Genomic DNA, 21,414 nt, shown 5'->3' on the forward strand with positions numbered 1-21,414 from the left:
CTTCCTGAGCCTCTGTTTTCCCTTCTTCAAAAGGGGGGGGAGAAAAAGACTATCCTACGGTTGGCGAGAAGACTTAACGAGATCATGCACGTAAAGTGCTTAACACAGTGCCTGGCACACAGTAGGCGCTGAGCGCGGGGAAGCTGTTACTGTTATGTTGGGAATAGAAAACCAGTGAAGGGTTACAATGAGGACAATTCTAAGTGCAGAAGTACTGTAATACAAACTTCTGGCTAGTAGGCGCATGCGCCTGTCCGCGGTCCTCGGCTAGCGCGGGCGTTGCGCATGCGCCGGAAGTTGCAGCCGGGAAGCCAGCGAGGTCGGTTCCGCCCGACTCTGACATGGCGGCGCCCTTTGTCTGCTCTGAAGTGCCGTCCCCGGCCTTCTCGCGGCCGTGATGCACCTCTCTCTACGGTGGGGTCTGGGACATGGCAGGTGAGGGTCAGCAAGCTCCCGGGGCTGGCAGAGTCCCGGGAGCCGGGCGGAGGCGGCGAAGGATGGGGCGCGGCGGGACGCCGGGGACGGTTGTGTGGGGGAGGGGAGGGAAGTTGAATGGGAAGGGAACCCAGACGGAGGGGACCCTGCGGGGCAGGAGGGTGCGGGGCAGCTTGGGTGGGGGGCGCCGCCAGGCGAGCGGACGCAGAAGGGGGAAGCGGACCGGCAGTTCCTGCGAGGGAGCGGGGGTCGCCTCCCGGGTTGGGTGACACCCCAGCTGGTAGCATCTCCGCCCCCGCCGCCCGGCTGTCACCGTCCCTTGACCCCGCGCGCCGCGGCGGGTGGTCGTTCTGCGGCCGCAGGGCGGCGGGGTGCCGGGGCAGCTCACGTCGGCGGGTCGGGGCTGGAGGGCACGGGCCTGCCAGAACCAGGAGGTGCTGGTAGATGGGGAGGTCTACACTGCTCCGTATAAGATTATTTCATTCATTCATTCCTTCCGCAGACGGTGGCCCGGCACCTGATAGGTTGTGAGGATAGAGCAGGTGAACGGGACAGACTTGCTCCTGGTGTAGTGGTTGAAAGTGTGAACTGTGAAGCCAGGCAGCCAGGGTTTGAATCCCGACTCTGCTTGCCAGCGGTGTTCTGAAGCACGTTAGGTTCTCACTCTCTGCCTCGGTTTCTTCATCCTTAAAGCAGAGATAATAATAAAACCTGCCTCCTAAAGTTGTTCTAAAGATTAAATAAGGTAATAGGTATAAAGTGCGGAGAACAGTTCCTGGCATAAAGTAAATGTGTCTGTTGGTTGCTGCCGTTTCATGATCATGCCCCAGAGCTCAGAGACTCATGTGGGAGCCATAGAGATAAATAAGGCACCCCTGATGCTATGATGGAAGAAAAGCAGAAAAGTTGTCCTTGTTCTGGAAAGAGTAGAGGCACCTCACTCAGTTTAGGTGAATCCAGGGAGGCTTCTGCACCCCCCCCAACAAGCAGAGACCTAAAGAATGCTTAGGAGAGTGGAGGCAAGAAAGGGGGGAGTATTCTCAGTTGAAGATGGAGTTAGTGAGAAAGCTTAGGGGCTAGTGTAATAATTAAGATCTCTGCCTAGAGACAGAGCTAAGAGGTAAGACTAAAGCTGGCTGTGGTCTGGTCCTACAGGGCCTTGTAAACCTCGTTAAGGACTTGAAGTTTTAGGTTAATGGGAAGCCATTTAAGAATGAGATTTGTGGGTTAGAGCAATAACCTGGCTATGTGACGGATATATTAAAGGGAGCAGGCCTGGAGGCCAGTGAAGAGGCTGTTAGAATAATCCAGGTGAGAAATGAGGGAGTCGGGTTAGAGGCAGAGGGCGTGGAGAGAGGTTTTGGGGAATTGACAAAACTTGGTGATTACTTAGATGAGGAAGTTAGAGGCAGAGAGGTGTCAGGATTGACCTCCTCTTTTTGACTGGCGGGTGATGATGTGACTCGGCATGATAGGGAACAGGATGGGGATCGGGTGTGAGAAAGGAAGATACATTTAGTTTTGAACATGTGGAAAGTGGGTGCTTGTAAGATATTCCAGTGGAACTGTCCAGTGGAGAGCTAGCAGTTGTCATCCATCAAAAGTCCTAAAGTTGTGGGAGGGGGTGTGATCGCGGCGGGTGAGGGTATGAAATGAGAAGCAAGAGCATCGGAGACATCCCGGGGGAAGTGCTAATGCTGTAGCAATGCAGAAACCTGGGCACAGTCTTGTTGCTCTTGCTTGTCAACGTCGAGTCATGTCTTTTGGTAAGCAGGAGTTCCTGAGTGTAGGGCCTGGGAGCGGGTTCACTCATCGTTATGTCCCAGGTGTCCCGCACGGTGTCTGGCATGCAGCAGGCCAGTAATGATCCAGACAAACTTGTACTGAGTGCTTACGTTGTGCCGGGCTCTGTGCTCAGGACTCTGGGTTTGCTTGTGTTTCTTGGATGTATAAAAGGGCAGCTCTTAGGGAGCAGATGCCTTTCGGGTTCTCATCAGATTTTCCACTTGGGTGTCTTTGATTCAGGTAATGAGCTGGAGGAGGAGAGCCAAGCTGGAGTTTACGCAGACAAACTGTCAGAAAAGAGTAGCCTGGGCTACTTGGAAATCTGAGGTATGTCTGTAAAGGTCAAGCATGAAACAAACCAGGAGATCAGTTTGTTTGTCCTTCTTCTCTAGGCTCAGCATGACTCAAATCACCCTTTCAAGATAGCTTTTTCTTTCAAGTTATACAGTAATGACAACATCTGTGTTTGGTTGGGAAATTGTGGCAATCATTTATGCTTGGTTTACCAACAAAGACCAGACTAGGTTAATCACTGGGGCAAATGTTCACACCGTGTTTTAATCGAGTACAACCTAATATGCTCCAACAAAGCAATTCCAAAATACAGTGGCTGAAACAAGCTGGAAGTATTCCTCTTCTCTTATTAAACGTCTGTAAGTAGGCAGTCCAGAGCTGGTAGGGTGTCCTGTTCTGTTCCGTGAAGTATCCAGGAACAGGGTTCTAGTGATCATGTGGCTCTCTTCGCTGAAACCCAGGCTTCCATCTCATGGTCGAAGCTGGCTGCTGCAGCTCCTGCCATTGCATATGTACTCCGTCTGGCAGAAAGGGAAAGATAGAGTGGGAAGCACATGTTCATTCCTTTTAAGGTTCTAATGTTTAAAGATACATATTTTTGTACAACATGTCCCCAAACATAAGCGTCTGGTGTACAACCAAAGAAGGAATCACGACTGTTCCAGTGCTGGAGGGAAAGCTGTCTGAGAAAGCCTGCTTGGTCCCCTGTGTGACTGAATTGCTGTCTGAGGCTTGGGCCCAGCCCAAGCGGGAAGCCCACTGCATTGGTGGAAGAGGCAGGCTGCTCTGGCTTTGAGTAGGTTGATGTTGCTTGAGCCCAGGGAGTCCAGGCTTGTTCATGCATTCAGCATTTTCTGTGCCCAGCGTGTCAGACACCTTGCTAAGTGCTAGGGATGTAAGACTGCATCCTGGGAGCAAGGAGCTCTTAGCCATGTGGGTGATCACGACACAGTGCAAGGAGCACCACGGGGGAGGCGCAAAGGAGGAGGATGAGTGATGTTGGAAGGCTCTGCCAAAGCGGGGGAGATTAAGAGTGAACAGTGTGTTTGGATTGACATCTGTACAGGTCTTCTCAGATAGAGGCAGCGAGGACTCTGGTGTGGGTGTGAATCCCGCTTCCCTGTGTCGTGACTCTTTGCGGGCCAGTTACTTCACCGCTGTGCCTCCGTTTCCTCATCTGTCAAATAGGGATCTCAGCATCCAGCTCACAGAATTGTTCAGGGAATTATGAGAGATCAAGCGTGTACTTCACAGGCTTTGCTGCGTAAAGGGGAGTTACCTCTTGCTGCAGGGTGCGGGGTGGTTCGAAGCCAGAAAAGCCAGTGTGGACTGCAGTCAAAGAAGGCCCAAACCTGTAGGGAAACCGGGTTGCATCCTCCCTCAGGGTGGGACTTACCCAGATTGTGCAGAGGGGGTCAGCGACTGTTCTGTGAGTTCTACCAAGCTCTCTAATGAAAGGTGTCCATCTGTGGATTCTCAGAGACTGTCCTCTGAAGGTCTGGTGAGGGGTCCTCTGCCTCTTTCATTCCCACAAGCTCAAATGCTTCTGGAAAGCCTGCTCTGGGCCCTGCCCAGCCACCCACCCCCGCTGAGTTTGGAGCTCCTCCTCCGTTGATTTCTTAACATCCTGCACTGATCTCTCAGTGCCTTCATATCTCGCGTTGTGATGACAGATTTCTTTGTCTCCCTGTTGGCCCACCAGCATCTTGCAGGCAGGGACGGGATCGTTACTCCTCGTAGCCCCACTGTGTAGCTCATTTCCTGGCACACAGCTGACGCTCAGTAAGCGCTGGAGGGCAGATGATCGGCCCTGATTGGCTGGAGAGGAACCGGCAGTTAGGCTGGCCAGAACTCCCGCGTGATGTGGCCTCGGCGTGCTATCGACTGAAGAGAGGAGAACCTCATGGTTGGTTTGGTGTCTGGCTGGACTATGGACGTGAACGCGGTGAACTGTATGACATGAACGATGAGAGTTTACTCTTCCTGCCTTTTTCCAGTAGAGCCTAGTTTCTCAGCCTTGACGTCGTTGATATTAGGGGGCTGCATAATTCTTTGTTCTGGGCTGTCCTGTGCACTCCGGGATGGTTATGGCATTCCTGGCCTCCACCATAGATGCCTGTAATAGCCATCCACCTGCAGCTCTGACAGTGGAGCATGTCTCCAGACATTGCCAGACGTCTCCTGGGACCCAATTGTCCTGCAGTATAGGGTACTGGGTAGAAACGTGAACTTCTTTTTTTTTTTTTTTAAAGATTTTATTTATTTATTCGACAGAGATAGAGACAGCCAGCGAGAGAGGGAACACAAGCAGGGGGAGTGGGAGAGGAAGAAGCAGGCTCCCAGCAGAAGAGCCTGATGTGGGGCTCGATCCCACAACGCCGGGATCACGCCCTGAGCCGAAGGCAGACGCTTAACCGCTGTGCCACCCAGGCGCCCCAGAAACGTGAACTTCTAGGTCAGCCGTCCCTGGGCTCTATTAGCTCTTATACTTACTAGATGTGTCCCTTCAGGCAGAATACTTGGCCTCTCCAAGCCTCAGTTTTCTCAGTTGCAAAGTGGGGATACGGATGACCTCATACATAACTGTATTGGCCGGAAGTATTGATGAGGGAATGCACGTAAAATGTGTACTCGAGTCCCTGACTCCATCGTTGGTGACTGGTGTTATTGTGTGTTAGTTAGGAGAAGAGGATCCTTGGGAGGGTCAAGAAAGAAAGTGTGCAGAGGAGGAAACATGTTTGGTAGAGGACTGTGCACACGGTGCACAAATCAAAAGATTCTAAGGGATGCACCGTGGAGGGCGTCTGGGTGGCGTGGCTGGTTAAGCGTCTGACTCTTGGTTTCGGCCCAGGTCACGATCTCGGGGTCACGGGTCGGAGCCCTGCGTAAGGCTCCACGCTCAGTGCAGAGGCCGCTTGAGATTCCCTCTCCTGTCCCTCTGCCCCTCCCACGGGTGTGCGCGCAGTCGCTCACTCTCTCTCTAAAGAAAATAAATGAATCTTAAAAAAAAATGCACCGTGGAGAGTTAAGTCACGCTCACACCTGACGCAGTTCCCCTCCCGGATAACTGTTAATAGTATCTGCAGGTCCTTCCAGAACTATTCTGTGCCTCTTTATGTCTCCATGTATTTCCAGGGAAGACCATTTTTAGAGTCACATGGTTTGATTAGGTTGCGGGATAGGAGCCCCTGCGAGGAGGAGGGCAGCCGCTGGGGGCGGGGCTTCAGGGGGTTTTACCAATTTACCATGTAAAAGACCAGGGGGCTCACTCTTTCCTGGAATTCCTCGAAGGGTGGTGCCTGAGTGGGTGGCGAGAAGGTACCCAGACTCCCAGACGTGGTGTCTCGGCAGGCTGGCACCACGAAAGGGAGGGACCCAGCCCGAGAGAAAATGAAAACCTCCGAATACATTGTGTGCCCAAAGCACGTTGTCCCGGAAACCATTATCTCCTCCTTTCGCTGGCCACAGTTTCTAGATGATTGAAATAATAAAAGTCAAAGAGTAAGCCTTTCAGCACTGAGGGGTTTCCGCATTGGCTGCAGGCCTGTCTGTTGAGCGTCAGCCCGGGGCCCTGCCCACTCGGAGGTCCTCAGGCCAGCATTCAGTTGACCGTCCAAGGGCCAGTTAAAGGAGACCCCCGTCACGTCATCGCCAGAGATTCTGCGGGAAACTCGGCCTTGGGCTCGGGGAATCAAGCCTGCTTGTTGGGAACTGGAGACACGTAAACCTTGAGCTTCAAAGGAAGGAAGTAGAGGGCCTGGTTAGAATGGAGAGTTGCTCACTGCTGTCCACACGGCAGCAGGCAGAGGCTGGGAGGTGGTGGTTCCAGCCTAGGGCGGACCGGCTGGAAAGCAGGTGTGGTAGGTTTTGTTGTCGCATCAGAAACCTGCCGGACCACTTGACGAGGACAGACATCTAGGGGGGTTGTTAGAGAGTAAATCCTGCGAGTCCTCATCACAGGGAGAAGATCGTTCTCCTCTCCTCTCCTCTCCTCTCCTCTCCTCTCCTCTCCTCTCCTCTCCTCTCCTCTCCCCTCCCCTCCCCTCCCCTCCCCTCCCCTCCCCTCCCCTCCCCTCCCCTCCCCTCCCCTCTCACCTCCCCTCCCCTCTCCCCTCCCCTCCCCTCTCCCCTCCCCTCCCCTCCCCTCTCCTCCCCTCTCCCCTCCCCTCCCCTCCCCTCTCCTCTTCTGTGTCCCTATGAGAAGACGGATGTCAGCTGAACCTCCTGCGGTCGTCATTTCACAACACATGGAAATTCAGACTGTCCGCTGTATACCTTAAATGGACACCGTGGTGTGTGTCAATTATTTCCCAGTAAAACTGGAAAAAAACCAGACCAAGAAAGAAAGAAAAGCACTGAGCTTCTTGTCTTAAGAGCCCTGGCAGTGGGACTTGTTCTCGCCACCCCACCCACTCCACTTCCCAGGCTGGAGCTGTTCCTCTCAGCCAGCCACCTTCCTGTCCCAAACGGGAGGCGCTGCTGCCCAGCGGGGACGTGTGTCTCCACAGGCTCTGAAGCCTGCGGGTGAAGCACTTCTCATTCCGGTAGCCTCAGGGGTCGTTTTGGGCCAGCGGGGGGGGGGGGGGGGGGCGGGCCCTGTCAGGGACTTTCCTGGTTCACTGTAACTCTCAGCCCAAGTTCATGCTTCCAAACATTGTTTCAAGTCAGAAAGAACATTGTTTAATTTTGTAAGTTGTTAAACATTGAGTAGATACAAAGGAATAAGTACCGTATAAAGAATAAAGATACAAGGAAACCCCCACGTACCCATCAGTCAGTTTACAAGTAAGAATGTGACCGTTAGGTTGGGAGCGCCCCTCCCTGATCCTGGCCCACCCCACCCCCAGGTCATCGCAGTTTTACTTTGATCACTCTCTTGCCTTTCTGTAAAGTTCTACCGTGTGTTTGTATTGCTAAACAATGTGTTGTCTCATTTTGCATGCTTTTGAACTTAATATAATCACATTGTTTTCTTTGGTGTCTTAAATTGTTGGCTTAATACGTGTGCTGGAGAGTAACCCATGTTGCCCATAGTTGTACTTGACTTTCTCGGATGGATATGTTCCACTGCAAGAGGATTTATTTGTCCCTTCTCTTGCTGACGGACGTTTGGATTGTCTCTGGTGTTTTGCTGAGACAGAGTGCTGCTGTGAATGTTTCTGGAGCGCACGTGCAGCTCTGCAAGGTACGGCCCCAGGAGTGGGGCTGAATCACAGGGTGTGTGAGCTTCCGCTCGACCGAATAATACCTGTTTCCAGAGTGCTTTCCCCAGTTCACAGTTCAACTGACAATTCTGTTTGTTTCATATCCTCCCAACTCTGGTTTTATTAGACTTTAAAATGTTTAGTAATCTGATGGGAGTGATATCTCACGTGGTTTTGATTTGCATTTTCATGATTATTAGTGGGCGAAGCATCTTTTCATATACTTATTGGTCATTCAGGTTTCAGCTTCGGTGAAACAGCTGCTAAATTTCTTGCTCTTTTTTCTATCCGGTTGTCTTTTTCTTGTATATATACTTCTTGTTTCTTTTTGGTTTTTATTTTGTATACTAATCGTTTGTTGGGTATGTGTGTTGTAACTATCTGCTGCCGGTTTGTGGCTAGTCTTGTCACTGTAGGTTTTGTTTTTTTTAACAAATTCTTAATTTTAAGAGTCATCATTTTTTTCTTTTATGGTTAGCGTTTTCCGTTCCTTTTAAAGAACTTCCTCTCTACTTCAAGTTTATAAAGATAATCCCCTAGGTATTGTCTTCCAAACATTTTATGATTTTGTGTTTTACATTAAGGTTTTCAGCCTATTTAAGTTTATTTTTGTGTGTATTATGAGGTAAGGAGCTGATTCTTTTATTATTATTATTATTATTATTATTATTATTATTATTGTTATTATTATTAAGTGTACCAAATTGTCCTAGTACGATTTATTGAAAAAATATATCCTTTTCATGTGGATCTGTAAATGTCACCAGTAACCATTATAATACAGTGATCCACAAATGTGTGGATCCGTTCTGAGCTCTTTACTATTTATTCTCTGTTTCTGTGCCAATATCACACTGCTTTAATGACTGAGTTTTTATGTAACAGTTCTTGGTATCTGGTAAGGTCTTGGCCCTTTGCTCTTCCATCTTCATTTTTAGATTGTGCTTGTCAAATTCCATAAAAATTGTTGGGATCTTTTATTAGAATTGCTTTGAACTTATTCCACATCAGTTTGGGTAGAATTGACATTTTTATGACATTGAGCCTTCCATGAATATGGTATATCTCTCAGTTTCTGTAACTTACCAAAGTCTAACTTTAGTCACTGTCTCCCACCCTACTCTCAAACAGTTAAGGACCTTAGCACATTTTAATTACCATCACTCCCTCCTTTTATTCTATAGGCGAGTATTTTAGTTCTTTTTTAAATTTTAGAATACCTCATTAGTTCAGTATTGTTTAGATTTACTCATTTATTATTGACTAGTTTGTCCTCATTCCTTCTTGCATTTAATACTTTCTGGGATCACTTTTTATCTACCTGACGTGTATATTTTATGATATGTGAATTTGGGCTCTCATCTGTTTGGGGGCCATCTAGGGATTTTCCCCTCCTCCATTTGATGCTAGAGTTTGATATAGGCAGTTTTCTGTGCAGTCTTTTCTTCACTGACTTGTAACTCTCTGTGGCCCCAGCTTTATTTTGGAGCCCCCCGACCCCCCGCCAATGAGACCTCATTGGAAGGGGTAGGGAACTTGAGCTTGCTCAGTTCTGCAGATGCCTTTGGTACCCACCCTCAAAGCTCCACTTGCTCTCTGGATCCCAGCCTTTTCTTAACTTGACCCTCAGTGTTCCTTACTGACTTGCCCGTTCTTTGAGGCAATTTAAAAGATGTCTCACAGCTTCTCTTCAGCATTTGCAGCTGTTTGCTATGAGAGTTGGCCTGGGTACCTGGTGTGCCATGCTTCCAGAAAATCAAGGTGTTTCTGAGTCTTAATTTTGTGTTTCATCTGGCAGCAGCAAACACTGAAGATTAGAATGAAGAGTTAGCGATGCTCACTTATGCTTTTTGTAAGGTGTTTTGTAACCTTCATTAGTATAAGGAGAGGGAGTTGGTAAGTGCCAATTAAAGGCAGAGAATTTGCCCTTTTGGGACAGACTAAGGGTCTGTAGAACCTGGTATTCCATGTCTGTCCGTCTGTGGAAGTTTTGTCTTTTTCTGAAGCAGAAAGTTCCCATCTTTTAGAGTATATGGACATGGCCTTGAATCTGGCTGTGTCAGCGCAACCTAGGTCAGCTGACAGCCCCTCTAATCTTGATTGGTTTATCTGCTCGATGGGGGTGATCATATTAACAGCCTTCCCGCAGGATCACCGTGCGGATCGATGAAGTAGTCGGTATCCTGTACCCTTTTGCAGGCAGGCAGCTCCAGTAACCATTCCAGTATCCCCTTTCGTGGTGACCTCTCCACGTGCTGCTGCCCTTTGGAAACAGTGAGCCTATGATTTCCGGAACCTCCCAGTTGCTTTATATGGTGGCGCTTATGATACATTAGCAAGGCTGTGTTTTCTCTGGGCACAACCCCACAGCCCCACCCGCAGTCCTTTCCCAGGACCACAGTTTCCTTCCAGCTGGGTGAAATCCCCGGGAAACTAGCATCTGCATGTGGGCTTTCCGATTAGTTACTCACATCCAAGCATTAGTTTTTACCCAACCAACAAATGCATTAAAAATTTGCATCAGTGTGGGCAGCCTGCCATCTAGACAAAGGGTACCATTTCATGATCCTGCTCGCTGGGAACGCGCCCTGGCCCAGGGTGGAAACTGTCTTTGAGATGTTTGCCAGTTTGATCCTGAAAGTGGTGTCTTGTATTTCTTCGTATTCATTAGTGAGGCTGAACATCTTTTTTCCGCATAGAATGTATTGGCCACTGGTGTTTCTTTTGTAAACTGCCTCTTCATTTCTTTGACTCATTGGGAGATTTTTTTTCTTATAAATTTTTTGTAACAGCTTTATTGAGGTGTTCACATAGTATACAAGTCACCCATTTGAAGTGTACAATTAAATGGCTTGCAGTATATTCCCAGAGTTGTGCGGCTATCACCACTATTTTCAGAACATTGTCATTATCTCGAGAAGAAACCCACCACCCATTAGCAGTCACTCCCACCTCCTGTCTCTGTCATCCCTAGACAGTCGCTTTCTATCCTTACGGATTTGCCCGTTCTGGGCATTTCATGTAAATGGGCTCACATAACTGTGGTCTCTTGGCTAGCTTCGTTTGGCATCACGTTTTCAAGGTTTGTTCATGTGGTAGCCTGTGTCGTTACTTTTGTATTGTCCAGTATCCCACTGCACGGACAGACCACGTTTCATTTATCCATTCATCAGCTGATGGACATTTGGGTTGTTTCCACCTTTGACTATTATGAGTAATGTTGTCGTGAATTTTGTGTACAAGCTTTTTCTCTTTTTTTAAAGATTTTATTTTTTTAAGTGTTCCCTACCCCCAACGTGGGGCTCGAACTCACGACCCTGAGATCAAGAGTCACACGCTCCACCACCTGAGCCAGCCGGGCTCCCCCGTGTACAAGCTTTTATGGGGATATGTTTTCATTGTTGTTGGTATGAGGAGCCTTTTGTACAGCAAGCCCTTAACCCTTATTGACAATATAGGCTGTAAATATTCACCCCTAACTTACTTTACATTTGGGAAGGTGGGAAGATGAGGGTAATATGAATGAAACAGAACATTTAGGGGCCCCATGTTGGGTGCAGAGATTACTTTAAAAAGAGAGAGAGAAAGAAAGAAACAGAACATTTAGATTTCTGACCAGTCTTTCATACTCCTAAGAATCAAGCTCGTGTACCGGGCCTTCCCCAGTGTGGCCGCGCGAGCGGCCCCTTGGGGCTGGTCTTCAGGCCTTATGGTCGTGCTGTTGCGAGTGGTCTTTCTGTATCTGTCCCACTGTATCTCTGTCCACCTGTCTCTCTCTGTGTCTCTGTCTCTCCCTCTCAGGCCGCCTGCGTTAGGACTGGGAAACGGGAACCAGGCAGCAGTTGGGGGTGCTTTCCAAGTTTCTCTCAGAAGCTCACACTTCAAAGTGACTGGCTGAAAACCCGCCAGGGCTGCAAGTCCGTCCGTTAAAAGGCTTCCAGCAGCTTTGCTGATTCACCGCCCTTGCAGGTGGAGGGGATGTGGGGGGCTGGAGGTCAGCCAGCGCTGTTTGCTCAAGGGCGCGCGCTGGGGCCCTGAGCTTCCTTAATCCTCCCAGGGCTCCTGTCCAGAGACTGTTCCAGGGCAGCACCGCAGCAGCTAGAGTTGAGAAGCCCAACAGCTTTTAAAAATCCTTGGAAATTGAGACATTGAGTTCTTGACTGCTCTTTATCCAGGCCTAACATGAGTTTTCACAACCCCCCCAAATACTCCTCCGAAATATCCCTGCACTCATCTAGTTTTTCTCGGTCAAGTCTCACAAAATATTTTTAGTTGAATCCTATCAGGAGTAGTAAGTATACAATTTCAGGTTGGCTTCTGCTGTGTATCGTCCTGTGTCCGTGTAGACGGGCGTCCTGTGTCGTTCCTGTTCATTTCAAGATTTCCCATATAGGGACGGTTTTAAAAGAAAATCTGCTGAGTGCTAGGTGAGTATGTCATTTTTTGTTGTCCCGCACACGGTATCTGTCATACTTTAAATGCGTGCGTTTGTAATCTGGCAAGCTTGTTAACGAAATCCTTTATTTAACACTTATTTTATCTTCACACTGGAAGGGAGGAACCGTAGCAGTCACCCATCCTGGGGAGGAAACAAAGCTAGACCAAGTCAGCTGCGTGAAGCGCGTGTGCGACATTGACGTCCAAATACATCCGCCTGCAAACAGTCGCTGCTCAGCCTCCTTTTCGCTTTTGGCTCGGATCCTTGATCTCAACTAGTGTCATGGGAAAACCAGGCCTTCCTTGGAATTGTCATGTTCTATTCGCTCTCTCAGCGAAGGCCTCGTTGTTCCTCCAAAATCATCGTGTTCTTTGTAGAAAGCAGGTGGCTTTCGCCCTCAAGGCCGAACACCTCTGTCTTGTGTCTCGGTCACCGTTGACAGGAGAGTCAGCGTTGCCATTGGCAGGGCTTTTGCCCGGTCTGCTTTCAGGCTACAACTTCATTTGTCGCGGGGCCTGATGAGATTTTACCTCCCGTTTTTAGAAGATAGGGCAGGGGCTCCAGCATTCGGGTCCCCTTTTGTCTGTGGCTCACCAGTATCGCTAGCGTGGGTTCACGCGCGCCGGCAGGAGTGATGGTGGCCAGCGGCTGCGTTATGCAGTGGGAACGGGTGTCATCATCCCCATTTTACAGCAGGAAGAGTGAGGTGCAGAGGGTGACGTACTCTTGTCCAAGGCGCTCGACTAGCTTTGGTTTGATGCCAAGGCAGCAGAGGTAACTGGGTCCAGGAGCCTGTCAGCTCCCTGGGGTCGCATGCAGAGCCGTGTGTGTGTGTGTGTGTGTGTGTGTGTGTGTGTGTGTGTGTGTGTGTGTGTGTACGTACGTGTGTACACATGTGCCTCATTCCTCATGGTATCCGAGCGGCTCGGCTGGCGCTGGCAGAGGCTCCCAGCTGCTCTTCTAGGGGATTTTCAGTTTGTCCCCATAAGGAATTTCTGCTCATGAAGATTTCTCTGGTGACACATTCTTTGTGCAAATTACCATAATTTTCCATTTCCCTTCTGAGACATTTTTTCCTGTTGAGACGTTTTGAGTCATCAGGTCTTGTAGAAAATGTCTTAAGGTTTTATAATAAATAGAAATGAAGAAGCTCTGACTTTGTGGACAGTTTCTTTCTCTCTTCCCTTCCTTTTTTCACTTGGTTTCTTGAATAGATAACCTTGGTAAGTGGTAAAACAAAATGCAGAAATGATATGCAGCGAGAAAGAGAGCTCCGTCCTGCCCTTGCCCTCCCCCTCTGAGGGCCCCCTTACCCATCTCTGTACGTCCAGAGACACGGACTTGTTTGTTTATGAGCTGGGATCTCATAGCCTGGGTTTATGATTCTGGACGAACCGCATGGCCCAGCTCCCCCTAGGAACGGTCAGGTACTGTACGTTGTAAAGGGACTTTGAGCCCCTCCAAGAGGCGGTACTTAGAATTTTCAAAGGATATTATCATATTTAGTGCGGAGGCCATTTGCACCAGCTGCTCTGAAGGAGCCATGGAGTGTGTGTCGGGTCCTGAGCCACCAGCTAAACCCTCCCAGTGCCAGCTGGGGGTGACATTGTCCCATTTTTCACATCCCAAGGGTCCAGCACCGTGGGACTTTCTAACTTATTTTTCTGCTTCTCATCCTTGCCCTTTCAGTCTGTTCTCCATATGCAGCCAGAGTGACTTTCCTGAAATGTGACCCTAACCATGGCCCTCTCTTGCTTAAGCCCCTGGCCAGGCTCCCAACTGCCGGGGGTGAGCGCCGGGTCCTGGCGTGCTGGGCATGGCCCCGCCTGCCTGGCTCCAGCCTGGCCCTCTGGCTGCGTGTCTCACCACATCTTCCCCTCGTGTCTCTCGTGATGCCGAGGTGTGCTGTCCTCCCTCCACCTGGTCCCCACCCATGCACACCATCGCCTCTCGCGCACCCCCCATGGCTTATGCTGTCCTCTGAGCACCCTTCTTACCTTTGTTCGTGTGTCTTATTAGACGTGGCTAGTACCCCATCCTTCCAGGGGTGGCGCCCCTTCAGAGCCCATCGGGAGGTGCTGACAGCGTCTGGGACTTGCTCCCTGGTGGAACGTTCTCGAGGAGGGGCACTTACTTAGGCAGGCCTGGCCTTGTTCCCGGTGGAGCTGGAGCTCCCAGCAGGGCCCGTGCACCAGGCGGCGCTCTGCAGTGGATTTGAGGTCCAGGCCCGCTGCTCTGTCCTATAGCCACCAGATGTGCAGATGAGCCCCCCGAATCGGTCCTTATTTAACTGAGCGGGCGACTCTCCCCAGGCTTTCTGCCCCAAGTGACACAGTAACAAAGGCCTCACAGCAGAAGTTTGAAGTCGGTGGGAACACGTCCAAGTGCTCTTCGGTCACGTTGGCCTGGGCTGTGGCTCCCTCCTTTTTCTCCACCTGCGGTCGAGAGGAGCCGTGCGCTTCACGAGTAAAGGGCGTTGACCTGGGATAACCTGGTTTGTTTTTAATTCGTTTTTTCCCCTCTTTGTGTCACTGTGTATCAGCCACAGCCTTCTGTTAGAGAAGTAGGATCTGATTCCACTTTGCCAGTGTCTGTGCAGTACTTCCTGTCACATTTTGTCAGTCCTCACAGTTATCGTGTATATGGTGGTTTTCCTGTTGAATGGGTGAGCAGTCTAGAACTTGGAGAAGCTTGCCTGAGGCCACCCTGCTAATAAGACTGGAGCCACGATTCGCATGCATGTCCTTGGACCTGAGTCTGTTGGTGTTTGCTCTTCCTCCTCTTTTTCTTTTTTAGAGGGTGGGGGAGGGGTCAGGGAGAGGGAGAGAGAGAATCTTAAGCAGACTCCGTGCTCTGTGCGGAGCCCAACACTGGGCTCGATCATCACGACCCCGAGATCACGACTGGAGCCAAAATCAAGAGTCAGACGCTTCACCGACTGAGCCACTGGGCACCCCCGTTTCCTCTTCTTTGTCCAGTATTTGCTCCCATGGGGACCCCGGTCCATCCTATGGTTTTAACCAGTCCCTCCTGTAGACGTCTCAGCTGTGTTGGCCCAACAGAACTCTTGTGTGCCCTGCCCTCCCTCTGCCCCCAGTCATTCCTCACCTCCGCGAATGGCACCTGGACTCGGCCAGTTTCTCAGGCGAACAATTCAATGTTGTCCTTGACTCCTTTTCTCACGGCACACCTCTGCTTGATCAGCTGACTGTTGGCTCTCTCCCGGACAGCTTCCTGGTCTGACTGCTTCCGCCTTGGCACAGGGCCTCCATCTCCTGCTCCTCCCCCGGTGTTCCCCAGCCCCCTCCTGCCCCCTTGCAGTCACACCTCTGCACCCAGTCTCCTGGGGCACCCCAGCGTGCTTAGAAGAAACTCCAGAGCCTAACGTGCCTCTGAGACCCTGGCCGATCTCAGCCTCTGCCACTCCCACTTGGGCTTTTCTCATTCTCCCACTGGCTTCCTCCTCTCCAGGCATGCCAGCCGCCTTGTCAAGGTCACGCCTGCCCCAGGGCCTTTGCGCTGGCTCTTCTCTGTGCCTGCGGCAGTCCCTGGGCTTACGGTGGCATGGCTTGCTCTTCACTGCATTCAGGGCCTTGCTTCAATGGCACCTCCTTGGGAGAGGTCTTCCTTGACTCTTTTCTTAAATGTTAAATAATCTCTGCCTCTTGTCTCCACACCTTGTTTCACCTTCTTCCCAGCATCTGGTAAGTGAGCTAACGTATTATACTTAGGACCTGTCTTCCCCGCGATGCTCGGAGCTCTAATTAGACCTACAACCGGCACGGGAGAGGCGCTCATTCAGCGTGTGTGAAGTGCTTTTGTCTTTCCCATGTGTCTGTTTCCTGATTTAGGGGCCAACGACCCTGAGAGGGGACAGTGATAATTAGGAGTCGTGGCACAGCTGTATCACCCCACAGCCTTTCTGTATATTGGAGAACATTCCTCATTCTCATTACTTCTCAAATACGTGTAGATGCTGTTGTGATTAGTGGAATGGAAATTCTTTTCATAGTGGTCTTGCCCATTATTTTCTCAGTTAACAAGCACCAAAAGTACAATTACTATTTCGTGAAGGTCCACAGAATATTTGACCTTGAGTTAGTCGCACTCAGAAAGGCCAGGACTCACCGCTCTGTTAAGGGCTGTTCCCAGACTTGATTCACAGCAGCGTGAGAGCGAGGTCCTGGGGTAGGTGCTGTCAGCAGCTGGGAGGAGGAAGTCAGTACTATTCCCGCCCCGCAGTGAGTTTATTGAACCTGATAGGGGAGGCGGGGCAACATACGGGCCTCCTTTCAGGCCAGGTCTGTGTACCGCGGCTTAGAGAGCCCTGGGGTGGAGGGCCGGATGTTGGGAGAAGGATCAGATGCCAAAAAGTCCCATGTACTCTGATTTTGTCTTCGTAGAAGCAAGGCCCTTTATCTACCCCCTCTGTCAAGCTTTAAGAGTCCCCAGAGCAAGTCCCAGCATCATGGATTCCGAACTGGCGTGGGCATGTGGGGAGACAGGACAGGACTTTCTTCAGGACCAGCCAGCCTTCCCACACAGCCATAGTCCTGGAGCAGTGGGGGTCCATCATGGGTCGGGGAAGGGGATGCCCATTCCCTCTTCAGAAGTGTGGTTAAGTGTTAGAGATCCTGGAAGTTGTATAATTTGAAAAGCAAAAGCAGTGTTACAATTTAATTTTATATTTAGATAGGATTTTTAGGTGTTTAAAAATCAACATTTTTTGGTAATACAAACTGCACAGAAAGTACTACTGACTCGTGGCTGGTAAGATGATGCCGAAGGTAGCAGTGATTTTCAAAGTGGAGCCATTACCCAGGAGAAGGTCAAGCATCAGAATCTGGGGCTGATGGGAAGGGCTGAGTCAGTTTGTATGTTCACCCTAAAGGGGAAATTGATGTTGAAAGTTTGAGAAACACGAGCTTACTATAAGAGCTGTATTTGCTGGGCAACGAGGAAAATGCCAGATGGGCTGGTTTTGTTGGTACTTGCCTGTCTTCCGTGTTGCCCTGAAAGGGGATAGGCTGTCACCCTGGGTGGACGGTGGGTGGGCAGGAAGGTGTCACAGTTGCAAGGCTGGCCTGCTGTGAACTTCCATTGCCTTGGCCTGAGTTTGTGTGTGCTAAGCTGGAGACAGGAACCACCCGTGTTTCCAGAAAATCCGGAATGCCGAGCAGCTGGAAGCGGAGTGGTGATCCGCTCACCTGCCCCTGGACGTGAGACGGCCGTGTCGTGTCCAGGCCCACAGCCGGGCCCAGCGTGTTCTGGGAGCTGGGGACTGTCGTTCGTCAAGGGCAGCCGCTCCCTGTGCCAGGCCGGTTGCTTTCTGGCTTAATGGCTTCCTTCTCTGTGGCGGTTTGGCATCCCTGCGTGCAGTGTAGTGCTTGCTAATAACCTGGGTGATATTTCGTGTTTGACAGGTGCCCCTTTGGCTGTGAGGCGGAGCGGTGCTCTGCGGACGCACTTAGAGCACTGGGCAGGCGCTCCCGTCTTCACCCGGGAGCACCCTTGGGGGTTAACAGAACAGTTGTTCAATATAAAGTGCTTCCCCGACAGAGAAAATTGCTCTGAATGGTTCTTGCCCAGCGCACCTCCTTTCCCTCCCTCCCTCTCTTAATGTGAATTGGGCTCTGGGATTTTTCCAGATTGCTTTTAGAAAGAATAATGGGTTATGATTACAACGTCTTAACAAGGTCAAGTCACTAAATAGTTACCCAAGGTACCCAGCATAAAAGGATATGTGGAAACCAGCTGATACGGTCTTCGGCCTAAAAATAAAACTCGAATTTGCATCTCTGCTTCCTGGTAACGGTAGTTTGTGAGTGTTTACCACGTGTCAGGCCCGGTACAGGCTCTGCGCTTACAGCGTCTCGCTGAAGCCTGTGCCGCACCTGGGAAGCAGCCCCACCGGCCCCGTTTGCCAGAGGAGACCCGTGGCTGCTGTGGGGGGTGGCGGCACCTGGATCCCGGTCCCGCCTGCCCGACCCTAGAGGCTCTGGCGCCTCTGCGCTCAGTGCGGGACTCGACAGCAGCGTAGCCGGTTCTTAGCTTTTAGGTGATCGGGCGGTGCCGTGCGTGGCCCCGTGTTGCTTCGCCATGTTGGAGAGACTCCGTAAATGCCATTTCGTTGTCAGTGGGGGCGGGTTGCTGGGGTCTGGCATCCAGGTCTTGTCGAACCTCGTGGATTTCATCACCCAGGGGGAGCCCTCTCTTATGTCATCATCTGCTTGCGGATGTTCTGGAACTGAAGCATGAATGCTACAGGCTGTTCCCGTGGCCAGCCCCCCTGCACCCCACGCAGCTCCCCGGAAACCTGGGGCCCGGGCCGCGAGCAAGCAATCTTGTCTTTGCAAGATTGAGGGTGGCACCTGTACCTCACTTTATTCTTATTAAAAATTTTGTCAGCTTTTGAAGAACGTTGCCATGCGTAAGTGCGCGGAATGTATATATTTAATTTAAATAATCTCGGTATATCTGAGTGAAGAAATGGAGCGCCCCCAGTGTCTCAGAGGACCCCTGCTTGCCCCTCTGCCCATCCAGACACAGCATCCTCCTGGACATGTTGTTACTCTTTGCCATTTCTTTATAGTTTTACCATCGGTATCCGTTCTCTCTTGCTGTGAGCAACGCCTCAAAACGTCGTGACGTAAGTTTATTTCTTCTCCCAGTTTCATGGGTTGACTGGGCAGTTTCTTTGGTCCCACGAGGTGTTGGGGTCGTTCATGTGACAGCATTCAGCTAGTAGCTGGGCTGGAAGGTCTGGGGAAGCGTCTCGCATCCCGCTGTCCGCTAGGGCCTCTGAGGTCATCCTGTGGCCTGTGCCTGTGGCATCTCCTCTGGGGCCCCTCCCCACGCCCTCTCTGTCCGACAAGAGAGCCCGGGCGTCCCTAAGGTGGGGTGGCTGGGTTGCGGGAGAGCCACGCGGAATCTGCAGCCCTCTTAAGGGCCGGGCCTGGAACTGGCACCGAGTCCCTGTCTCTTGTTGGTCAGGGCCACCCAGGTCGGGTTGGGATCTCCTGGCAGGTGTGGTGGGATGGCGGGACTTGGTGGCCACCCGTGTCCGCGTTGCTTAGTTGTGCCTGTTGAGAGTCACACTGCGGGGCTTCTCCAGGTCCGTCGCTTTTCCATTCCCAGACGGATTCCTTGTGAGGCAGGCCAGGGCTGTGTGTCCAGCTGGGGGGGGGGGCATCGGAAGAGCGTCCCAGCTCTGACACCAGACGTCCACCCCATTCATCAGGGATCACCACCAAGCAGCTGGCGGTGTCACGGGGAAGGTCACAGGACAGGAGTGAGGCAGGCAGTGAGGAGTTTCTAGAAGGTCGGCCATTTCTTGAACGGACAAGTCATGCGCCAGTTTGGGGCTTCATTTTCTGCATCTAACGTGAGGGCTTTGGGCTTGGTGGGCTCTGCGATCTTGCTCTGTTTGCATTTTCTGTAGTTCTAAGCTTTTAGGGTCTTAGAGTAGCTTTAAGACTCACGTTTATCGCCCTTAAAGCAAGAAGTAAGGCAGCAGGGACCCCCCACTTTCGCTCCAGTGAAGGCACTGCATAGCGGGGATGGGGCTGGGGGAGCCGCACTGGATTGCTGACACGAGGCAACAGGGCTGTTATCTTACTCTTGCTTCAAGTCTCCTCGGAGGCGGCGACCCTTGGGCACACGCACTGACGGGGTGGGCAGCTCCCCGTGCCTGCGGGACCCACACATCCAGCTGTGTGGCCCCGGGCAGGTGCTCTCCCCTCTTCCCGGGCCCCTCTGAGCTTGGCCAGATCTCGGTGGGCTCCTTTCACTGTAGAGCGTAGAAGGAAACAGGAGACAGCGGGAGGACTGCCGTGATCTAGAGTGTTTCACGTAGCTCTGGAGGTGGGGCGCTGCCGGGTGCTAGCGCAGCCCCTCGGAGGGGAGGACCACGCCAGCCGGCCGCTCACCTGCTCGCCCCCTCACCTTAGGGAGAAAGGGGCTGCTGGAGCTTTCCAGAGGGCGGCCAGCTGGCGGAGGTGAGCGCTGGAGGCAGCTGGGGGGGCCATCTGCGGGGTGGGGGGGTTATAACGTCCCCAGGGTTGCTGACAACCTCTGTGGGCGGCCCCGTGAGCACTTGGGGAGCCCCCACGGTGGCGCTGGCACTCCTGGGGCTGATGGCAGGGCTGGGCTCAGGAGCCTGTGTTCAAGCTGCTCGTCTGCGAGTGGCAGCCACCTTTCGCTTCCTTCCTTCTTCCCTCCCTCCCTCCCTCCCTCGTGGTTCTGCTCCCTCCCTTCCCCCCCCCCCCCAAGGTCTTCCGCTGCTTCTCTCACCCTCTCTCCCGTTTTCTCGCTTCCTTTTCTTTCTTTGGTTTTGTCAACAGATGCGCCTTCTCCGCTGGAACAGCTCCGGAGGCAGCCTCACAGGACCCTGGAGGCCTCCGTGTTCTGCCCCCACACCCACGTCTGTCCTCCCATTGGAGGAGCGGGGTTGGCCTTGGGTGGAAATCATACCCCGTGGGTACCCATTGCTCTGGGGGGGGGCATGGGAGGTACCGGGCCACCAGCCACCCTCGCCCAGGACTTTTACTGCCCCCCCAAGGTCTCTGAAATGAGAGCCCCCCCTCCGTGTCCAGCCCCAGGAGAGCCGGCTTCGTGCCCTTCCCTGGGAGCTCTGGCGGTGCCGCAGCTCAAGGGCTCCCGGCAGCCCCCGGGGTCCCAGGCCAGCCGCATTGACCAGCCGCCTTCTTCCATCCCGGGGGGCCTGGTGTCTCTTCTTGGGTTTCTCTTCGCAGCAAGTCAGGTTGCCTTCCCGCTGGAGGGTTCTGCCTTCAGTCAGCTCCAGCCCAAGGGCCTGGACCAACTGTGTACCTTGGGGTGTGGGTGGGGGGTTGTTCAGCAGATGCTCCCTGGTTGTTTCTGAACCTGGGAGATACTTCCTCCCAGTTCAGTTTTCGGGTGAGCTGCTGGTGCAGGTGAAGGAGCCCGGGCGGCTGCCAGGTGCCGGGTGGGCTTGTTCTGAGTTGAAGGAGCGTCTGACCCTCGTGGGCTCTTGTGGTTCTCCCTTTCTGCACTGGGGAGGGGTTTCTGCACCTGGGCTTCCGAGGACATAGGGAGCGACTAGTGACGGGGACTCAGGGGCTGCCCGGGTGCACACGCGCTCACGTGCCTACCCCCGCACCCCCCTCCTCCACAAGAAGGCAGCTCTGGGGCTGAGCTGGCCCCGGGCCTCTCCTTGCCCCCACCTCCATTCCGTGTGCGCCTTGCTCAGCGTGTATGGCCTTCGGATCCTGGGCCTGG

General features: G+C 52.1%; 1 protein-coding gene and 1 long non-coding RNA gene across 6 annotated transcripts in view; both read left to right on the forward strand.

The window, feature by feature from the left end:
* The first annotated feature begins 310 nt into the window (after positions 1-310).
* ZBTB17 (zinc finger and BTB domain containing 17) overlaps positions 311-21,414 on the forward strand; it is a 30,229-nt gene continuing 9,125 nt past the window's right edge. For 3 of the 5 annotated variants that reach the window (XR_006775724.2, XM_045774707.2, XM_045774704.2), the window contains exon 1: positions 311-435. Coding sequence is in view for 2 of the 5 variants with exons in the window: in XM_045774707.2 (XP_045630663.1) it covers positions 429-435 (7 nt within the window). In the remaining 3 variants the exon portion in view is untranslated. Of the gene's footprint in view, positions 436-2,460; positions 2,548-18,748; positions 18,806-21,414 lie in introns of those variants that run through there. The other 2 variants (XM_045774705.2, XM_087858687.1) reach the window with 2 other exon arrangements.
* On the forward strand, positions 11,647-13,312 carry LOC148107239 (uncharacterized). Its single transcript, XR_015722823.1, has 2 exons — positions 11,647-12,145; positions 12,273-13,312. It is a non-coding gene; the product is annotated as an uncharacterized LOC148107239 (long non-coding RNA).

Source organism: Ursus americanus, chromosome 33 (genome assembly GCF_024610735.1).
Source record: "Ursus americanus isolate L20-20 chromosome 33, mUrsAme1.1.p, whole genome shotgun sequence".
Classification (NCBI taxonomy): domain Eukaryota; kingdom Metazoa; phylum Chordata; class Mammalia; order Carnivora; family Ursidae; genus Ursus; species Ursus americanus.